General features: G+C 36.3%; 1 protein-coding gene across 3 annotated transcripts in view; it reads right to left on the bottom strand.

The window, feature by feature from the left end:
• The window catches only part of DNAH17 (dynein axonemal heavy chain 17), a 254,986-nt gene that overhangs the window by 152,788 nt on the left and 86,583 nt on the right, over positions 1-15,615 (bottom strand). For all 3 annotated transcript variants that reach the window (XM_031965574.1, XM_031965573.1, XM_031965572.1), the window contains 6 exons: positions 10,862-10,953; positions 8,846-8,972; positions 7,152-7,304; positions 2,195-2,320; positions 1,104-1,211; positions 205-336 (listed from right to left, as the gene is read on the bottom strand). In XM_031965574.1, the coding sequence (XP_031821434.1) occupies positions 205-336; positions 1,104-1,211; positions 2,195-2,320; positions 7,152-7,304; positions 8,846-8,972; positions 10,862-10,953 (738 nt within the window). The remainder of the gene's footprint in view (positions 1-204; positions 337-1,103; positions 1,212-2,194; positions 2,321-7,151; positions 7,305-8,845; positions 8,973-10,861; positions 10,954-15,615) is intronic.

Below are 15,615 nucleotides of genomic sequence, written 5' to 3' on the forward strand. Positions count from 1 at the left end.
TAACCCCCCCCACAAGACAGTTGAGTGTAGATTCTGTCATCTCTTCTCTTCTTAAATACAGTTTCTTAACAATAAGTTACTTGCCTGAGAAGTACCCTATTCTGCTGTACAATACTGAACCTGTAAGTATCTGCAGAATGACCCCAACATTCTGAGGACCTGCCCAGTCAACTCCAGAGAAGGAAGATGAAGGGGAGCACACACCTTGGCCAAAATCATCTTTGCAACAACATCTCTGGCATGTACATCAATGGTACAAATAGTCATAGTCTTCATTCTATCTCCTGGACTTAAATTCCCGATAAGCAACGTAATCAGAATATTCAGTTGACTGATCTATGGAAGCAAAGAAATTTTCCCACAGGTTATCAAATGATATTATCCAATAAAATAATCAATTGATGAACTTATACTTAGGGACTTTCACTCTTTGCCTCTCATTGTGCTAAGACTATGTGTATTAAAGCAAAGTTACAAGCAAGACTTTGTTCTCAAGCTCAGTCATGCACACAAAGTGATAGTAATATGTAAGAATATGGTGAATATAAAATGAGTTAGATAACCACAGCCATAACTAGGGTTTGTTTTTTTTTCACTTGGAGTCAAGACAGTTAAGGAAGTGGTGAGAAAAAGTAGCAGCAGCACTCTTGAGTCCCACTGTGAATGCTGTTCTTTAAGTGTGAAAGAGGTAAACTGAATCACCCAATGTGGGGAGGAGACGGCTAGCCCTGCTGCCACAGTCACTGTCACATGATACCAACCAATACAGGACTTTGAGAAAAGGGGAGAGGTGATGGATGCTAAGGAAAGAATTAGACATCTGCTTCTTCTCCACACTCTTCATGTTGGCACCCTCAGGCAAAGCTCCATTTTTTTTCTACTAATTACAGATATTAAATAAGCAGTATAGAAGATCAGAAGACTGATCATAAAATTTAGAGATGGAAATGATCTTAGAAAGTAATAATCCAACCTCTTTATTTTACTGAGGCCCAGAAAGTTTTTTTCCCCCTAAGATAACACAAGAGAGATAAAAGACAGTACCATCAATTTCTCACAAATTTTCTAACAAGAATTACAAAGGAAAATCTTGAGTGGTATACCTGCTTTTTATTGTAATCTTTAATCGCATTTTCATAACCTTCTTCCAGTCTTGCAAATGCCATTCCAACTTCTGTTGTCCACCAGATTTGAGTGCACGTCAAAGCAATCTGAAAGTTAAAGTGCCCCAAACAATCCCATGTGTCCAAATGACCAGAGAGTCAGGAATGATTACTTTAAATCATACACATTTTAAAAAGCTTTGTATGTCATTAAATTTTTTAACATGCAAACAATAAAATATGATTATAAAGGTGCAAACTACCATATAAGATAATATATGTATACATATGTCTATATATTTACATATAATCACTTTAAAGTTTATAAAATGCTTTACTTGTGAGAAATAGGTAGTATGAAAGTAAGACTATTCTCATTTTATAGCTCAGGAAATTGAAGCTTTGAGAACTTATATAATTTATACTACTGGGATACAAGCTAATATGATTCAGAACTCAAATAATCAGTTTCTCAAAAATTCTAACACGGTCTTGTTTCCTATATATTATGATGTGTGTCTCACTGAATCACAGTATTAAAAAGGATCTCAGAAACACTGGTATAATGGATAGAGCACTGAACCTGGAGTCAGAAAGAACTGAATTCAAATTTACCTCAGTCACTTATCATTTATTAACTCTATGACTCTAGGTAAGACAATTAACATCTGTCTCCCACTTTCCTCATGGAAATTAATAATGCACCTATATTCTTGGTTGTTGTGAAGATCAAATCAGATTAAAGTGTAATATATGTAAAACACTTTGCAAAATTTAAAGCTTTAAATAAGTTTTAGCTGTTGCAGTTACAACTCTTATCTGAACAACTCTTACCTTTCTATAATATTCCTGATAATTGCTCATCCAACCTGTATTTGAAGAGTTTTAAGGAAGAGGAAATCTACCCTAAACTAAAGTAGGCCACTCCATTTTTGGATAATTGTTTTTCCTGACATCAGGACAAAATCTGCCTCTTTGCAATTGTCAACATTGCTCCTAGTTCTGTCACTCAAAAAAAAAAAATCACAAAATAGTATGGAACATTGTGATTCAAACCAATGAAATTGCAAAACATACGTTGTATTCCATACCTGGGCAGGATAATCAAAAATCCATTGTTCTCGTGGCTTTTCCTCATATGTCACCACAGCCTCTGGAATTTCATGGCGGAGTGTTGCTTGCATTCGGTCAAGCACTCTATTTAGCCAGACTTCAACCTGGTAATAGGCGCCAAACCCACTAAATTAGAGGTGTGAATAAAATTCTGTAGATTCCTTTATTTGGTTCATTATCAAAAATTACTATTAATAATGGAAATGAAGCAGCATAGTGAATAAAGGATGGGGACTCATTGTCACCAAATTTGAAAGATTCTGAGAAAATCTCTTAACCCCAAGGATTTCATCCTTGGAAAGTGAATCATAAATAAGGGATTAGACTCTTCCAGAAAACAACTGGGCATTGACCCATGTTTGATGAAGTAAATTGAGCTTACAGAGATTCAAGAAATAGAGAAAGAAGAAATAATTTAGTAACTCTGGAATCTCTAATTACTTAATGACTTGATGTTATGGATAGGCTGCATTATTCCAACCTACTTCATGGTGATGGTTGCTGTAATCTAAACACATGTCTTGAATATATGTAACTAGAGGATTTTTAGAACAACGAAAATGAACTTTAATTAAATGAGTATTCAGAGATTTTTAAAAAGAGACAAAACAATTAATAAGAACAAAAATATATAGTTTGCACACATTACAATAATGTTGTAAAGACTTCTTTAATCAAATTAAAGTATAGAACTTCCTCTGAATTATTTCCCCAAATGGTAAACTGTCTTAACAAAAGTGTCCCAGATTGAAAATTGCTCTCAGGGTTCAAGTGAGATATCAATCCTCTGAAATTATAACGCCCAAGCTCCCACTGTGGGCTTAGTTACCATTTCTTAGCTGTCTCATGACTACTTCTATAGGTTTTTTCTCCATTTGGTGAATTTTTCTCAGAACCTGCATTTGGGGAAAAACTTCCTGATCAGTCATCTCTCATTCTCCAGACTTAGTCACCATGCTCCCTTATGGATAACTCCTTCCTATCTACCCCTGCTTTTCAGCTCTCCTTTTTTTTAGTGTTGTCTTTCCCATATTATATATTCTGTACAGGAGACTAGATAACAAAATAGATAACAAAATCAAAACTAGAAAAAAAATTTCAAACAAAATTAGAATGTAAAATTTCATTGATCAAAAAGCACCTGTGTACTTCATAAAGAAACAAAATTCTATATCAATATTACAGCAGCAATTCTTCCTAATAGTAGCAAAAATGTTAAGACAAATTCAACTACAAGTTCAAAGCATCATAAGAAAAATGAAATAATAAAATAAAATATTTAAAATACAATATAAAATTATTTAGTTTATCTTCAATAAGCTAAAAAGAAAAGAAAAGAAATTCTACTTAAAAACTCCTTGAAGGCAGGGCCTAGTTTTCATTTTAGTTTGATTTGTATAGTTAATAGTTAGTACACTGACCAACCAATGGGTTTCCAGGGATGGGGAACATCTAGTCATAGGCCATATAAAACTTGTAAAGTCAATTGCTAAGGCAACTATAGGTGATGATGAGCTGAAAGCTAGGTAGAATAACTTTCCACTGCTTAAGTTCTATAAGTTTATAATTATGTATGAACCACAAATGATAAATATCCAAATGGCCCTTGGCAGAAAAAAGGTTCCCCACCTCTACCATAAATAGTGATGCCAGTAGATATGATTAGCTCTGTGTAAAAGTGTTTACTGGGATGACATAACAAGAATAATCATTATGAAACATGAGTCCCATAATCTTGGTCATACCCTCCCACAGATATTATACACACCATCTATGAGAAATAAGGATCCATACATAGGATACCCATATGACCAAAAAGCATCTCTAAGTTTCTGGTACTGAAGAGCCATGAAATTCTTTTTCTCTTCATAGTGTTACCACATGGAAATACCCAGAATCTGCTCTTCTCCAGAATTTGACTCTGAATCACTAAGGGTCTTTCTCCTTGAAGCCACTTCCTTACTCAATCAAATGACTTGCATCTCTATATCCTGAAGAGTACAGTTCTCCATATCTGGAATATGTAGCTGTTCCACAGTGGACTCAGTGTCTCCCAATGGTTAAATGAATATTCCCATTTAAAACCAAAATTGCGATGGGATAGAAGACAAAGAAATCTCTTCATTCCTCCCAAAGGGGAACCCCCAAAGGCTCTATACAGCTGCTCACATCCTTGATTACTTCTCAGAAGGGTATGAACACCTGTGATTAAGAGATATGAGTACAGATGCTTCTCTACAGGAATGTCTGAGACTAGCAGAAGACCTTAGCTTATAAAGAAAGGCTAAGAGACTTCACTGTATTTGGGGCTCTCTCCAGTCACCCAGATTTTTTGCCACTGGATACAGATGACTCCGGGGGAGAGCAGCCCTTCCTCACTTAAATCTAACTCATTAACAAGTCAAGACATAACCTTCCTGATGTCATTGACCCTCTTTGAGAATGAAGGACAAACAATAATGCCTCAGGAACACTATAATTACAGGGCTTTTGGAGACACTGAAGGCATTAACTGAGTTGTTGAGGGAAGAATCTTCCTTATTTCTACCTTTAGACTCCTCAGCATATATTTCTCCTTCATGTAAATAATAGATCTAATCACAATAGCCCTAAGCATCTGTAGATTCCCCTTTAATATATCAGAATCATCTGGTCAAATCTGCAATCCTGTCAAGGTTTGGTAGTTTGGCAAAAATATTGCCCAAAAGCAAGTAGTGAGTTAGCTAGCTGTTACTAATCTTCAGAGTAAGATCTGGAGTCAGCTATTGTACTTGATGTGATTCTAATGAAATGTCTTCAAGTGAGAGTCTCATCAAAAGGAATGGAGAGAAACGGAGCAAATGGTCTTCATGGTTTTCATGGTACATAGGCAGGAGGCTTCAGTATAGTCCATGAGTCCCATTTTTTATTCTTAATCAGATTTTCCAATCTATATTTATTCATTCACATTTGCACTGAAGTTATCAAATTATCAAGTACTGAATTATATGTTGATTTAATCTGTAGGGTATTATTATTTGAGTTCTTTATAGAATTTCTTGGCTTTTTCATCTTTTACAAAAGATACATTGGACTATAGTCCAATATAACAAGCTATGGTTGTTTTCATGTGGACTTTTTGCAAATACTTATTTGAAATATAAGCATTTTAATATGATATAATCAAGAGCCCCATGAAATTATATTTCATTTTGTTTTGGGGTATATAATAAAATCAACTCTACTTATTCTTGTATTTGCCCCTTCAAGGAAAATAAAGCTTCTCTTCCCTCCTTTATTTCTTTTCTTCTTACCTTTCTTTTCTTTTCACTTTTCCTTCCTCCTTCCCCCCTTTTTCTTCCTCCCTTCCTCCTTTTCCTTTCATACATCCTTTTTCCTTCTTTTCTTCCTTTTCTTCCTCCCTTCCTCCTTTTCCTTTCATACATCCTTTTTCTTTCTTTTCTTTCCTTCCCTCCTTTCCTTACTTCCTTCTTTTCTACTCTTCCTTCCTTCCTTCCTATCTTCCTTCCTTCCTTTCTTCCTTCCTTCCTCCCTCTTTCTCTTCTTTACCTTTTTTCCTCCTTCCCTTGCTCCCTTTCTCTCTCTCTTCCTTCCTTTCTTCCTTCCTTCCAGCACTATTCCCAGATTTGGTCCCAGGTCTAAATTACTACTTACTAGAGAGATGCAAATTAAAATGACTCTAATATACCACCTCACAACTATAAGAAATGACAAATCTTGGAGAGAATTAGAGGAAAATAGGTATACAAATGAATTGCTGGTAGAGTAGAGAACTGGCCCAATCAGTCTGAAGAATAAATTGGGTTGATGCAAACCCTTTGGTTCAGCAAATCTATTATAAGGGCTGTTTTCCAAAGCTATTAAGGAGAAAGGAAAAGAACCTATATGTAAAATAAATATTTATAGCAGAATTAGAAATAGAGTTCAATTGGAGAATGGCTGAATAAGTGGTGGTACATAATTATGATGGAGTACTATTGTGCTATGAGGTGAGATAAGGGGGGGTGGTTTCAGGAAACATGGAAGGACCTATAAGAACTGATACAAAGTGAAGTGAGAAGAACAAAGACATCATTGTGTACAGTAACAGCAATGTTATCATGATAATCAATTCTTAATGCAATGATCTGAAAAGGGCTGAAACTCTGAATATGTGCACTGGAATCAGACAACCTAGCACTTAAGGCTAATTACCTATTGGACAATACTCTATTAGCATATTCTTGGAAAATGGCCCTTCTATGCTGGCTCGATCTTTTGGTGTATACAGATAATCGGAGGAAGGATTAGGGAGTGGAGTAAGACAAGTCAGGGTGACTTTGGAGGAGAAGAAGGAGAAGGGAGATTGGTAGGTGGAGAACTTGTTTCTTCCATCTCCTTTACTTCTCCCCCTAAAGATCAAGGACTTTTGCTGATCCTGACTCTTACTGATCCTAAGGCCAACAGGGAGCTAACTCGGACTTCACAATGATCTGAGAAAATTTCAAAGGACTCACGATGAAAAAATTCTAGCCACCTAACAGAGAGAACTGATGAACAATAAGTTCAAATTGAAGTAAAATTTTCTCTTTTTCTTGCTTTTTCAAAAAATATGATTAAAATAGAAATATATTTTGTTTGATTTCACATATATTTCACACATAATTGATATCATATTGCTTGCATTCTCATTTAGGTGGGAAGGAATTGTGAAAGAGAGGGAGAGAATTTGGAACTCAAAATTTAAAAAGGAAAAAAGTTTAAAATGAACAATAAACTGGAATATTTTAAAACAAGAAAGAAAAATGTCTATAATGGTTTCCATTCTGATGCACATGTACTCATCTCCAGCTTGCATACTTCCTTAGCACTAAAAAGAGCATTTATCAGAATCTTCTTAACCTGCCTAATGACAGACTGGTTGGCTTTATTACTATATTACTTATTATTACTTACCTGTCCTGACAAGTCACATTCCTTATCAAAGTCCACATATTCGTCTTCCTTGCTATACATTCCCACAGCTATTTTAATAGGTTTCTCTTCTTCATCTAGTTGGAATTTCAGTTTACACAAACTATCAAAAAGTTTGGACAAATGGCGGCCAACCTAAGCAAGAAAAAACAAATCACATACTCTATATTTTAAAGTTTTAGCAATGCTTTTGGCTGTTTCTATAAGTCATTTCTCAATAGATCTCCATCCAATGTACTCTCAAAGAAAAATTCTCAAACACTACCACGTGGGAGAACATAGCATTCCATACTTATATGGAATATTCTTCTGAGAAGGAAGTGGGTTTTATTATCTATTCTCAAGGACCGAGAAAAATCATTACAATTAATCTGTGTTTAGTTATATTTTCATTTTATTTACATTATTTAATGTTTAATTTATCACTTAATTTATTAACATTAATGTAACCATTGTATATGTTATTCTCTTGGTTCTGTTTTTTTTTTTTTTCTTTTTGCCTCAGTTCATACATAACTCCCCATGTTCCTCTGATTATTAGGTAATGAGGGGGCATGATGGAAAGAGTACTAGATCTGGAGTTAGGAAAACTTGAGTTTAAATCTGGTCTCAGACACTAGTTAAATGAACCTGGGAAAGTAACTTAATCTCTGCTTGTCTCAGTTTATTCACTTGTAAAATGGGGATGATAATAATAGCATCTGCTTCCCATAGTTGTTGTAGTGATAAAATAAGATACATTTGTAGAGCACTTTGCAAATCTCAAAGTACCATACAATAACTCATTATTGTTGTTGTTATTAATCATCATCATTGTCATCATCATCATTATTTCTTAGCATCCTAGTACCATAGGATCACAGAGAGATGAAAAGGATCTTAGAGTTCAATGCCCTTCATTTTTCAGAAAAGGAAATTGAGACCTGGAAAGGTTAAATGATTTACCCAAGATCATACAAGTAGAGTTAGAAGCAAGATTTGAACTGAGATCTTCTCTTTCTATTTTTACTTTATGTTGTAATAACATTCTATTACTTCAATATACTACAATTTGTTCAGTCATCCACCATCCAGGGGCACTCTTCTATTTCTAATGAATTTTTTGCTTGTTTGTTTGGTTTTTGCTACTACAGAAAGACTATTACAAATATATTAGTGTATATTGGATTTTTATTTTTGCATTTGACCTCCTTGGTCAAAGAAATATATATATAATATTGTCACATTTTACAATATCAATGATTGCAGGATTTATAGCCAGCCAGTCCTAGTGGGGAAGTCCTGAGAAACCTGGTACCCAGAACTCAAGTCCAGGGTGGGACTTTATATTTGGGACTGTGCTATATATATAAACTAAAATGTGAACCTAATCCCCCATTTTCTCTCTCAGAACAGGAAGTGGTAGAGGAAGGGATTATGCCCCAAGGTCTTGGAGGAAATGTTTTTAATCTTCATCCTTCAACCTTTGAAGGAAATATAAAGCAAACCTGTTAACTGGTTACATTGAAATGGGGGTACAAGGGAATCCTGTAATTGGAGGAGCCAAAGGTAGAAAGCCAAAGGTAGAAATCAGCCCCAAACCCTCTTAAAGATATTAAATGACTCTGGAGGAAATGGAAATGTAACCTGCCTTCAGGCAGTAGAGGCCTGAAGAGTAATACTATTATACTACCTACCTCTACTGGGTCATTTCCATTGGATAAAATGTCTAGCAGGTCAGCAGAAGATACAAAGTAGAACCTGGGAAAAGCCAGTCTTTTTGTCTCTAAGTATTCTGCCAAAGCCTTTTCACAAAGTGCCAAACTGGAGACAAAAGAAGAAAAAAAAGAAGGCAACTTAATTATGCTTTAAATATGTATTTTTCTATTCTTTTCCAGAAATCACATTAGATTGACAATAGTAGTGGTGGATAGCTGGAACAAAGCCAGATTAACTAAGGGAGCCTGAACTAAATTCCATCAGTACATTTACTTCTGAATGTATAGCTCCTTACTGTCAGATTTGGAGTGCTAGAAAGCATATTAATAGTACAATATCAATATTAAAAATTTAGTCAGTCTGCTAAAATAAATTTTTGTAATACAATTAAAACCAACATGCCATTAACTACCTGCTATGTGCTACTTAAGTATCTTTACTTAAACTTTACTTAAGTATCTTTACTTAACTTCTTAGAAGAAGCTAACTAATTAATGAACTGGAAACATTCTAAGGCATCTGTAAACTGAGTAATCTCTATTTGTTGAGAAAGCCTGAGGTAAACCGAGCCTCCTTGCTTATTCTAGTTTAATGGATTACTTACCTCTAAACAAATCTCTTTATGAGGGGATTATATGGTTTCTTATAAAATCATTAATTAAGGCAGATTGAGAATTGAGAATTGAGAAGTAAAGTTGAGAATTGAGAATTGAGATTGACAAATGAAACTGTTGAGAAACAGTTGCAAGCAGTTGTAAAACTGACCATCATAAAATTCAGGTCAAAATTTAACAAGTTCATGTTACTTCCAAACATTATTCTTGTGGTCATGACTATATAACTCATTTCAATCCCTGTGGAAATTAAGCTCTCTAAACTGATCTGGAATCCATTCTGGAGATGTTTGCTTCTTGCAAGTTGCTAAGAATAAATATTTCTATTCTTCATTTGAGATATCTCTGAATATTTGTAAATTGGATTTGCTGTACCACACAATAGGGATGCTGGTCAAAATCAAGAGAAGAATTTTGTGGATTGTCCTCTCTTTCAAAGAGGACCAATGAGATCATGGAGTGATGTCTTGACTTACACATGAGGCAGAGTTGCATATTAGGCAGAGTTGCACAAAGCTGTCAGCCTCACTCTTTTTTTCCAGAGTCAACTAAGTCCAGTGGCAAGGCAAAGGTCAGAACAACTAATCATGCCCTAGGATGCAGGTTATGACCCTGGTGTCATCAATGGATGTTAAGCATCTATTGTGCACTCGGCACTATACTAATCACTGAGCAAAAATAAAACAAAAATCCCCAAATGCCCAACAACAACAACAACAAAATCCTCACGATTTCTGCTCTTAGAGAGCGTACAGCCTAATAGAGGCTAGGAGAAGGAACAACACACAAACAACTATGTACAATCAAGGTAAATATGCAGGATAATTGGAGTTCATCAATAGAAGGAAGGTACTACCACTAAAGGGAATGTGAAAACTAAAATAATGCCTTCAAAAAACAGAGGAAATGCAAGAATAGCAGGGGGAATGCAAGAATGGTAATTGCATATCAACTAGTACTAAAAGAACTGAATTTATTAATTATTTTTAGCAAATGAGTTAGAGAATTAGACTATTATAAAATAGGCTAACTATGTTAGCTTTTTTTTCTGAGCATGTTTTGTCATTTTTATTTATTTTTTTTTAAATAGGTTTTTGTTTTCAAAATATATACAAAGACAGTTTTCGACATTCATGACATGAAAAATCTCATGTTCCAAACTTTTCTCCCTCCCTCCCCCTTACCCTCTCCTCTAGACAGCAAGAAATCTAACATATGTTAAACATACGCAATTCTTCCATATATATTTCAACATTTACCATGCTTCTACACTAGGCTTTTTTTTTTTTTGCTTCATTTGTTTTGTTTTGTTTGTGGTTTTGGTATTCAGTCTTTTGATATTTGTTAAATATTTCCCTCAGTAAAAATCCTAACACTCACCTTTTTTGCAGAGATTCAAGTTTGTTAAAAAGGCCTGGCTTATTAGTTGCTTCAATAACATTGGGTGTTTTGACAGCATCTGCCATTAATACCTGTGGAGAAAAGACATTCAATTGGTGAATTAGGAGTCATGGTTTCTTCCAGAGGCAAGACAAGACCTGACTGAGCCTTTATAAAATCAAAATGCCAGTGCCCAGGAGGAAGAAGTCATTTCACCACTGGATGAAGATGTGGAGCCTAATTTGAGCCACCTACTGTTGGGGAGAAGTCAAAAGATTCCTGACTTGATCTGGGGGACATTGAGCCTTTGGACTTGGGAGAGGCAGTTACTTACGACTTAGCACATGTAATGCCAGAGAAACTGAAGCAAGATATAAATTAGAAAGTTCTTAATATTTTATTTGAGAGGGAGAGGGGTCAGGTTACCCCCAGGGCTGATGTCTCAAAGCATCCAGCAACAAATATGAGTCTCAATGACATATATATGGCTCTAAGCTCAGGTAGATAGACAAATGCAGGGGTGGGGTGGGGGTGAAGTCCAACCTCTGGTGAGCAGGAATCTCTAGGCAGGGACCATCAATCTGGTTCTGACAGGTTGGAAGTAGGACCATAAATTCTTACAAATTGGGAGGATTTAGGAGGTGTCCAACTAGAGCCAGAAGCCTGGAACTTCGAGCTATAGCAATGCCAATTAGGTATCTAAGATAGGACATCTGGAGTCTTATCTTCCGGAATGTCAGATTTCCACAGACCTAATTAGCTCAGTTCTAATTGTTGTGCCACAGTTCCCTTTTATTGTCCTGCCTCAGTTTCCCTACTTGTCCTATCTCAGTTTCCCTAATTGTTCTGACGCAGTTTTCCTCAATTGTTCTACCTCAATCTCCTTAATTGTAAATCCCCACTCTGGTTCATTAAAACTGATATAATTCAGAGGTTATAAATTGTCAATGTGTAAGCTCAAGATAAGGGGGAGTCCAGACTTCCTGGCTCTAAGCTGTACACATCCTAAACTCCCAGTTTGTTAGAATTTATGGTCCTACCTCTCAACCTATCAGAACCGGATTGATGATTTCTACCTGGAGATTCCCTGATCACCAGAGTTTGGACTCTACCCCCCTGACTTTGTTTAGTTACTCTGTATAAATATGATTGATGTAACGAGGGAAGCACTGAGGTCTGAGCACTTAAGGCTAATTAGCAATTGGACAATACTCTATTAATATATGCTTGGAGAAAGAATGGCCCCACCCACTCTCTGTGGAAGTTTGATGTGTTGTATAGGAGATTGTGTGGAGGATTTGGTGGGTGGAATGTGAGAGCCAGAGGCACTACTGGCTGGATTTGTGGGCAATTGCTCTCACTTCATATCGCCATTCCAATTCACCTCCGCAAAGAATAAAGATCAAGGATTTTCACTTATCCTGACTCCGGCTGATTTTAAAATACTCTGGGAGCTAAACACAGTCATCACGGATTGAGAACTCACATTTGCCTCTGAATGCTTTGGACATCAGCCCTAGGGCATCATGCCCCCAGCACAATCTCTCCCTTTCAATAAAATATTAAAAACACTCTAATCTATATCTTGCCTCAGTTTCTCTGGCATTACATTTGGAGGCTTCCCAGCGAGATATGAAAGCAGAATTAGAGACCTTTGGGTTTCTCCCTCGGGCCTTGGGTTGGCTGAGGAGCTGGGCTCTTTTGTTAGGGAAAGGCTGGCCCTCTGAATTTCTTCCGAGTGAATGCCTCCATTTGGCCAAGGGAGAATCTGGTTTGAAATCCCTGCAGGGTGGTTTTCTGTCTGGTCTGATTGCTAGCAAATCAGGGTCCCCAGAAAAAGTTGGGCTGACAAGCCATACAATTCTGGGAAATGCCAGTAGGATGCTATGTGGCATTATCTGGTTCTGAGAATCTTTTAAGACACATATCTGGTTCTGTGTGTCCATGGCACAACTCTGGGTGTTCTGACACCATCTGGGTCTGGTTCTGATTCTGGTTGCCTCCGGGCAAAATCTTGCTTCTGGTTATATCTAGGGATTCTCTGTGAAGGCAGAGAAATGCACCAAATGGGACTTGGAAGCTTAAGAACCTCCATTTGGATTCTGTGAGGGAAGATTCTAGAGCTGCTACAACTTCTCTCAAGGCTATTCTAAGGTTTCAAAATAGCCCCTAGTCTCTGTGTTAAATGTTTTGCTTAATGTGCAGTCTATGTCTATGTGATTTGTGTTCTGTGTTCTGTATGATTTGTCTGTCTGTTTGGTTGATTTAAGAGCTCTGTTATGTTTTAAGAACAATGATTAAGAAATTTGGTAATTGGTTATTTCCATGTTGCAACTGTGCTTAGTATAAAAATTGCTTGTGATTTTAAACTTTTTAACCTGTTGTACTAATTTGTAAGTAAATGGAACTTGGCTATTTTAAACTGGCAGGAAAGTTTTTCCCTTCAAACAGGTTTTCAAAGCCTGCTAGAGTAAAAGGCAATAAAACCTTATCTGATTGAAACAGGCAGGAGAAAACATTTGATTAGGAATTTTAGGATAATTCTGAAATTGTGGGAAATAATTTTACTATTGCCTTTGCCTACTAGATTTATTTATTCTGAGTATAAGATCTTGGAATTTGTTTGAATATTGAAACCCTTATTACTAAAGAGGAAAAAAGAAAAAAAAAACTTGTCTATTTTAGGAATGACAGAAAAGGTTTTTTCCCTCAAAAAAAGCAGCCTGCTCTAGTTAGAGAGGTGGCAAAAAACAATAAAATTCAAGATTAGCCTGGGCTAGACAATAAATCTCTAGAGATAAGAGAAATGCTAATTGCTGTCAGAAAAACATTCAAGCAAAAGAATAAAACTTTTAAAAACAACTGTATTTAGTTTTGTTCAGAGTTTGTTACCTTCTGAAACATATTGGGTCATTTGTTAACACTCAATTAAGCTTTATGGAGTTTTCTAGCTATTCACTATATTGTGAATCTTAAAAGTTTTGAAGGGAAAAGGAGAGGAAATTGTAGGTGACTTATGAACGATTGTGTATTGTATATTGATTATGAAATGATTGATGTGTAAGAGCAATTAAAGGTTTGCATGGTTTTAGGAAATAGGAGAAAGTATAGGGAAGGTATTTGGAAGGAGAGACAAGAAGGAAAATTGCATGTAGCTAAGGGAAAGAGAAGAGCTAAGTAGGAAAATGTGGTGTTTTTCTTCTTTAAAATATAATGGTTCTCTCTGGGAGCAGGTTTCTTGCGGAGGTTTTCTGGAGGCAGCCTTAGTTTCAATTAAAAGTAATAATCATCCAAATGCAGCCAGCTGATAAAAGTTCAAACGTTTCTTTTCTCCTTCCTTGGGCCCAGGTAGCTTAGAGGCCTCACTCTTTCCTTGGTTCTAAGAGTTCTTGCAGTTGTCCTTTGCCTCTGTTTTCTTCAGCCTCCAGCCAGCGCCAAGGTGAAAGTTGGAATGAATCTCTTGTCTCCTTGCCTGGGGCTGGGCAGCTTTCTGGAGAGCCTTTCAGACCAGCCTTGGTCTCAGTGGGGTAAGTGCAGGAGGCCAGCCACAACGGTGAAAGTTGGAATGAATCGACTCCACTTCCGAGAGTGGGTTTATGGGCTTCCTCCCAGAGTACTCCTGGCTCTCAATCTCCCAGAGTGCTCTGTGTCTGTCCCAGAGTGTTCTCTGGCCCTAAGAGCTTCTTGCTTATATGAGCTCTCTAAACGTGTGAACACAAGCATTGTTTCTATCAGTTCTACTACCTTGTTTCTTCTGGCCCATAATATCTCCTTGTAAGATCAGATCATACTGAACCATGCTAAATTAGATAATTATTGTCTCTATCAACCCTAATGACTTAACACTTTGTAAGGATTCCAACAGGAAAAGAAAGAGGAAAGTTTTTAATGGAAAGATTTGTGTGTGGAGAAAATTGAGTGAGAAACGGGAGGGAATCTTATATCCAGGGATGCAGTCCAGGTCTTCCCCCTCCCCTTCCTGCCTCTTTGGAGGTGGAGTGGGGGGGGAAGGATGGCCACGTGAAACTGCCTACCCCATCCCCAAGTGTGTTCCTGCTGTTTTTTTATCAAGTTGCTGCCGGTGCAGCAAACTTCAATTTAAAGCGACAGGCCTATTTTTAAGTTAATTGGCTGAATATTTGTTTCTTTTGATACATAATGGTTTCCTTGGTTAAGGAATATGGTCATAAATGTGATCTCTAATTTGGTAGGGTTATTTCTAAAAGTTTAATATTTTTAAGAATCTTTCAGATTCTTTTACATGGAATTAGGATATTTTATATAGGATATTCTGATTGTTTTAATTGATTGTGCTGATTGTATCCTGAGGTTATTTAAAGGGCCTCTGAAAATAATGGCTTTTTTCTTGTGTCCTTTTGGAAATGTTTCTGTTATGGACAATATGTAATTTGGAATTAATTGGGTATTTTAAAGCAAAATGATTTGTATGTATAATGTACACTTATGAAACTGTCTACTTAGATATGAAAGAAGTGAACTTATTGAGAAAAATTCTTACTGTTATCAATATAAAGTCATGGTAAATACCTGTTTGGGATTTATCTGAAACCTTGGTTAATGGGATTTGTTATCGGAGGCAAAATTTCTTGGGCTTATAGTTAATATTATTTGGGAGTTTTAAAGCTCCATTGGGACAATTATCTGGAGTAAAATTGGGTTAAAGTGGCTATCAGTTTGGATTACTTATGTTATGTTATGGTTATGTCCCTGCATTTTTTCCTCCTGTAACTGAT

The sequence above is a fragment of the Sarcophilus harrisii genome, chromosome 4 (genome assembly GCF_902635505.1).
Source record: "Sarcophilus harrisii chromosome 4, mSarHar1.11, whole genome shotgun sequence".
Lineage (NCBI taxonomy): Eukaryota > Metazoa > Chordata > Mammalia > Dasyuromorphia > Dasyuridae > Sarcophilus > Sarcophilus harrisii.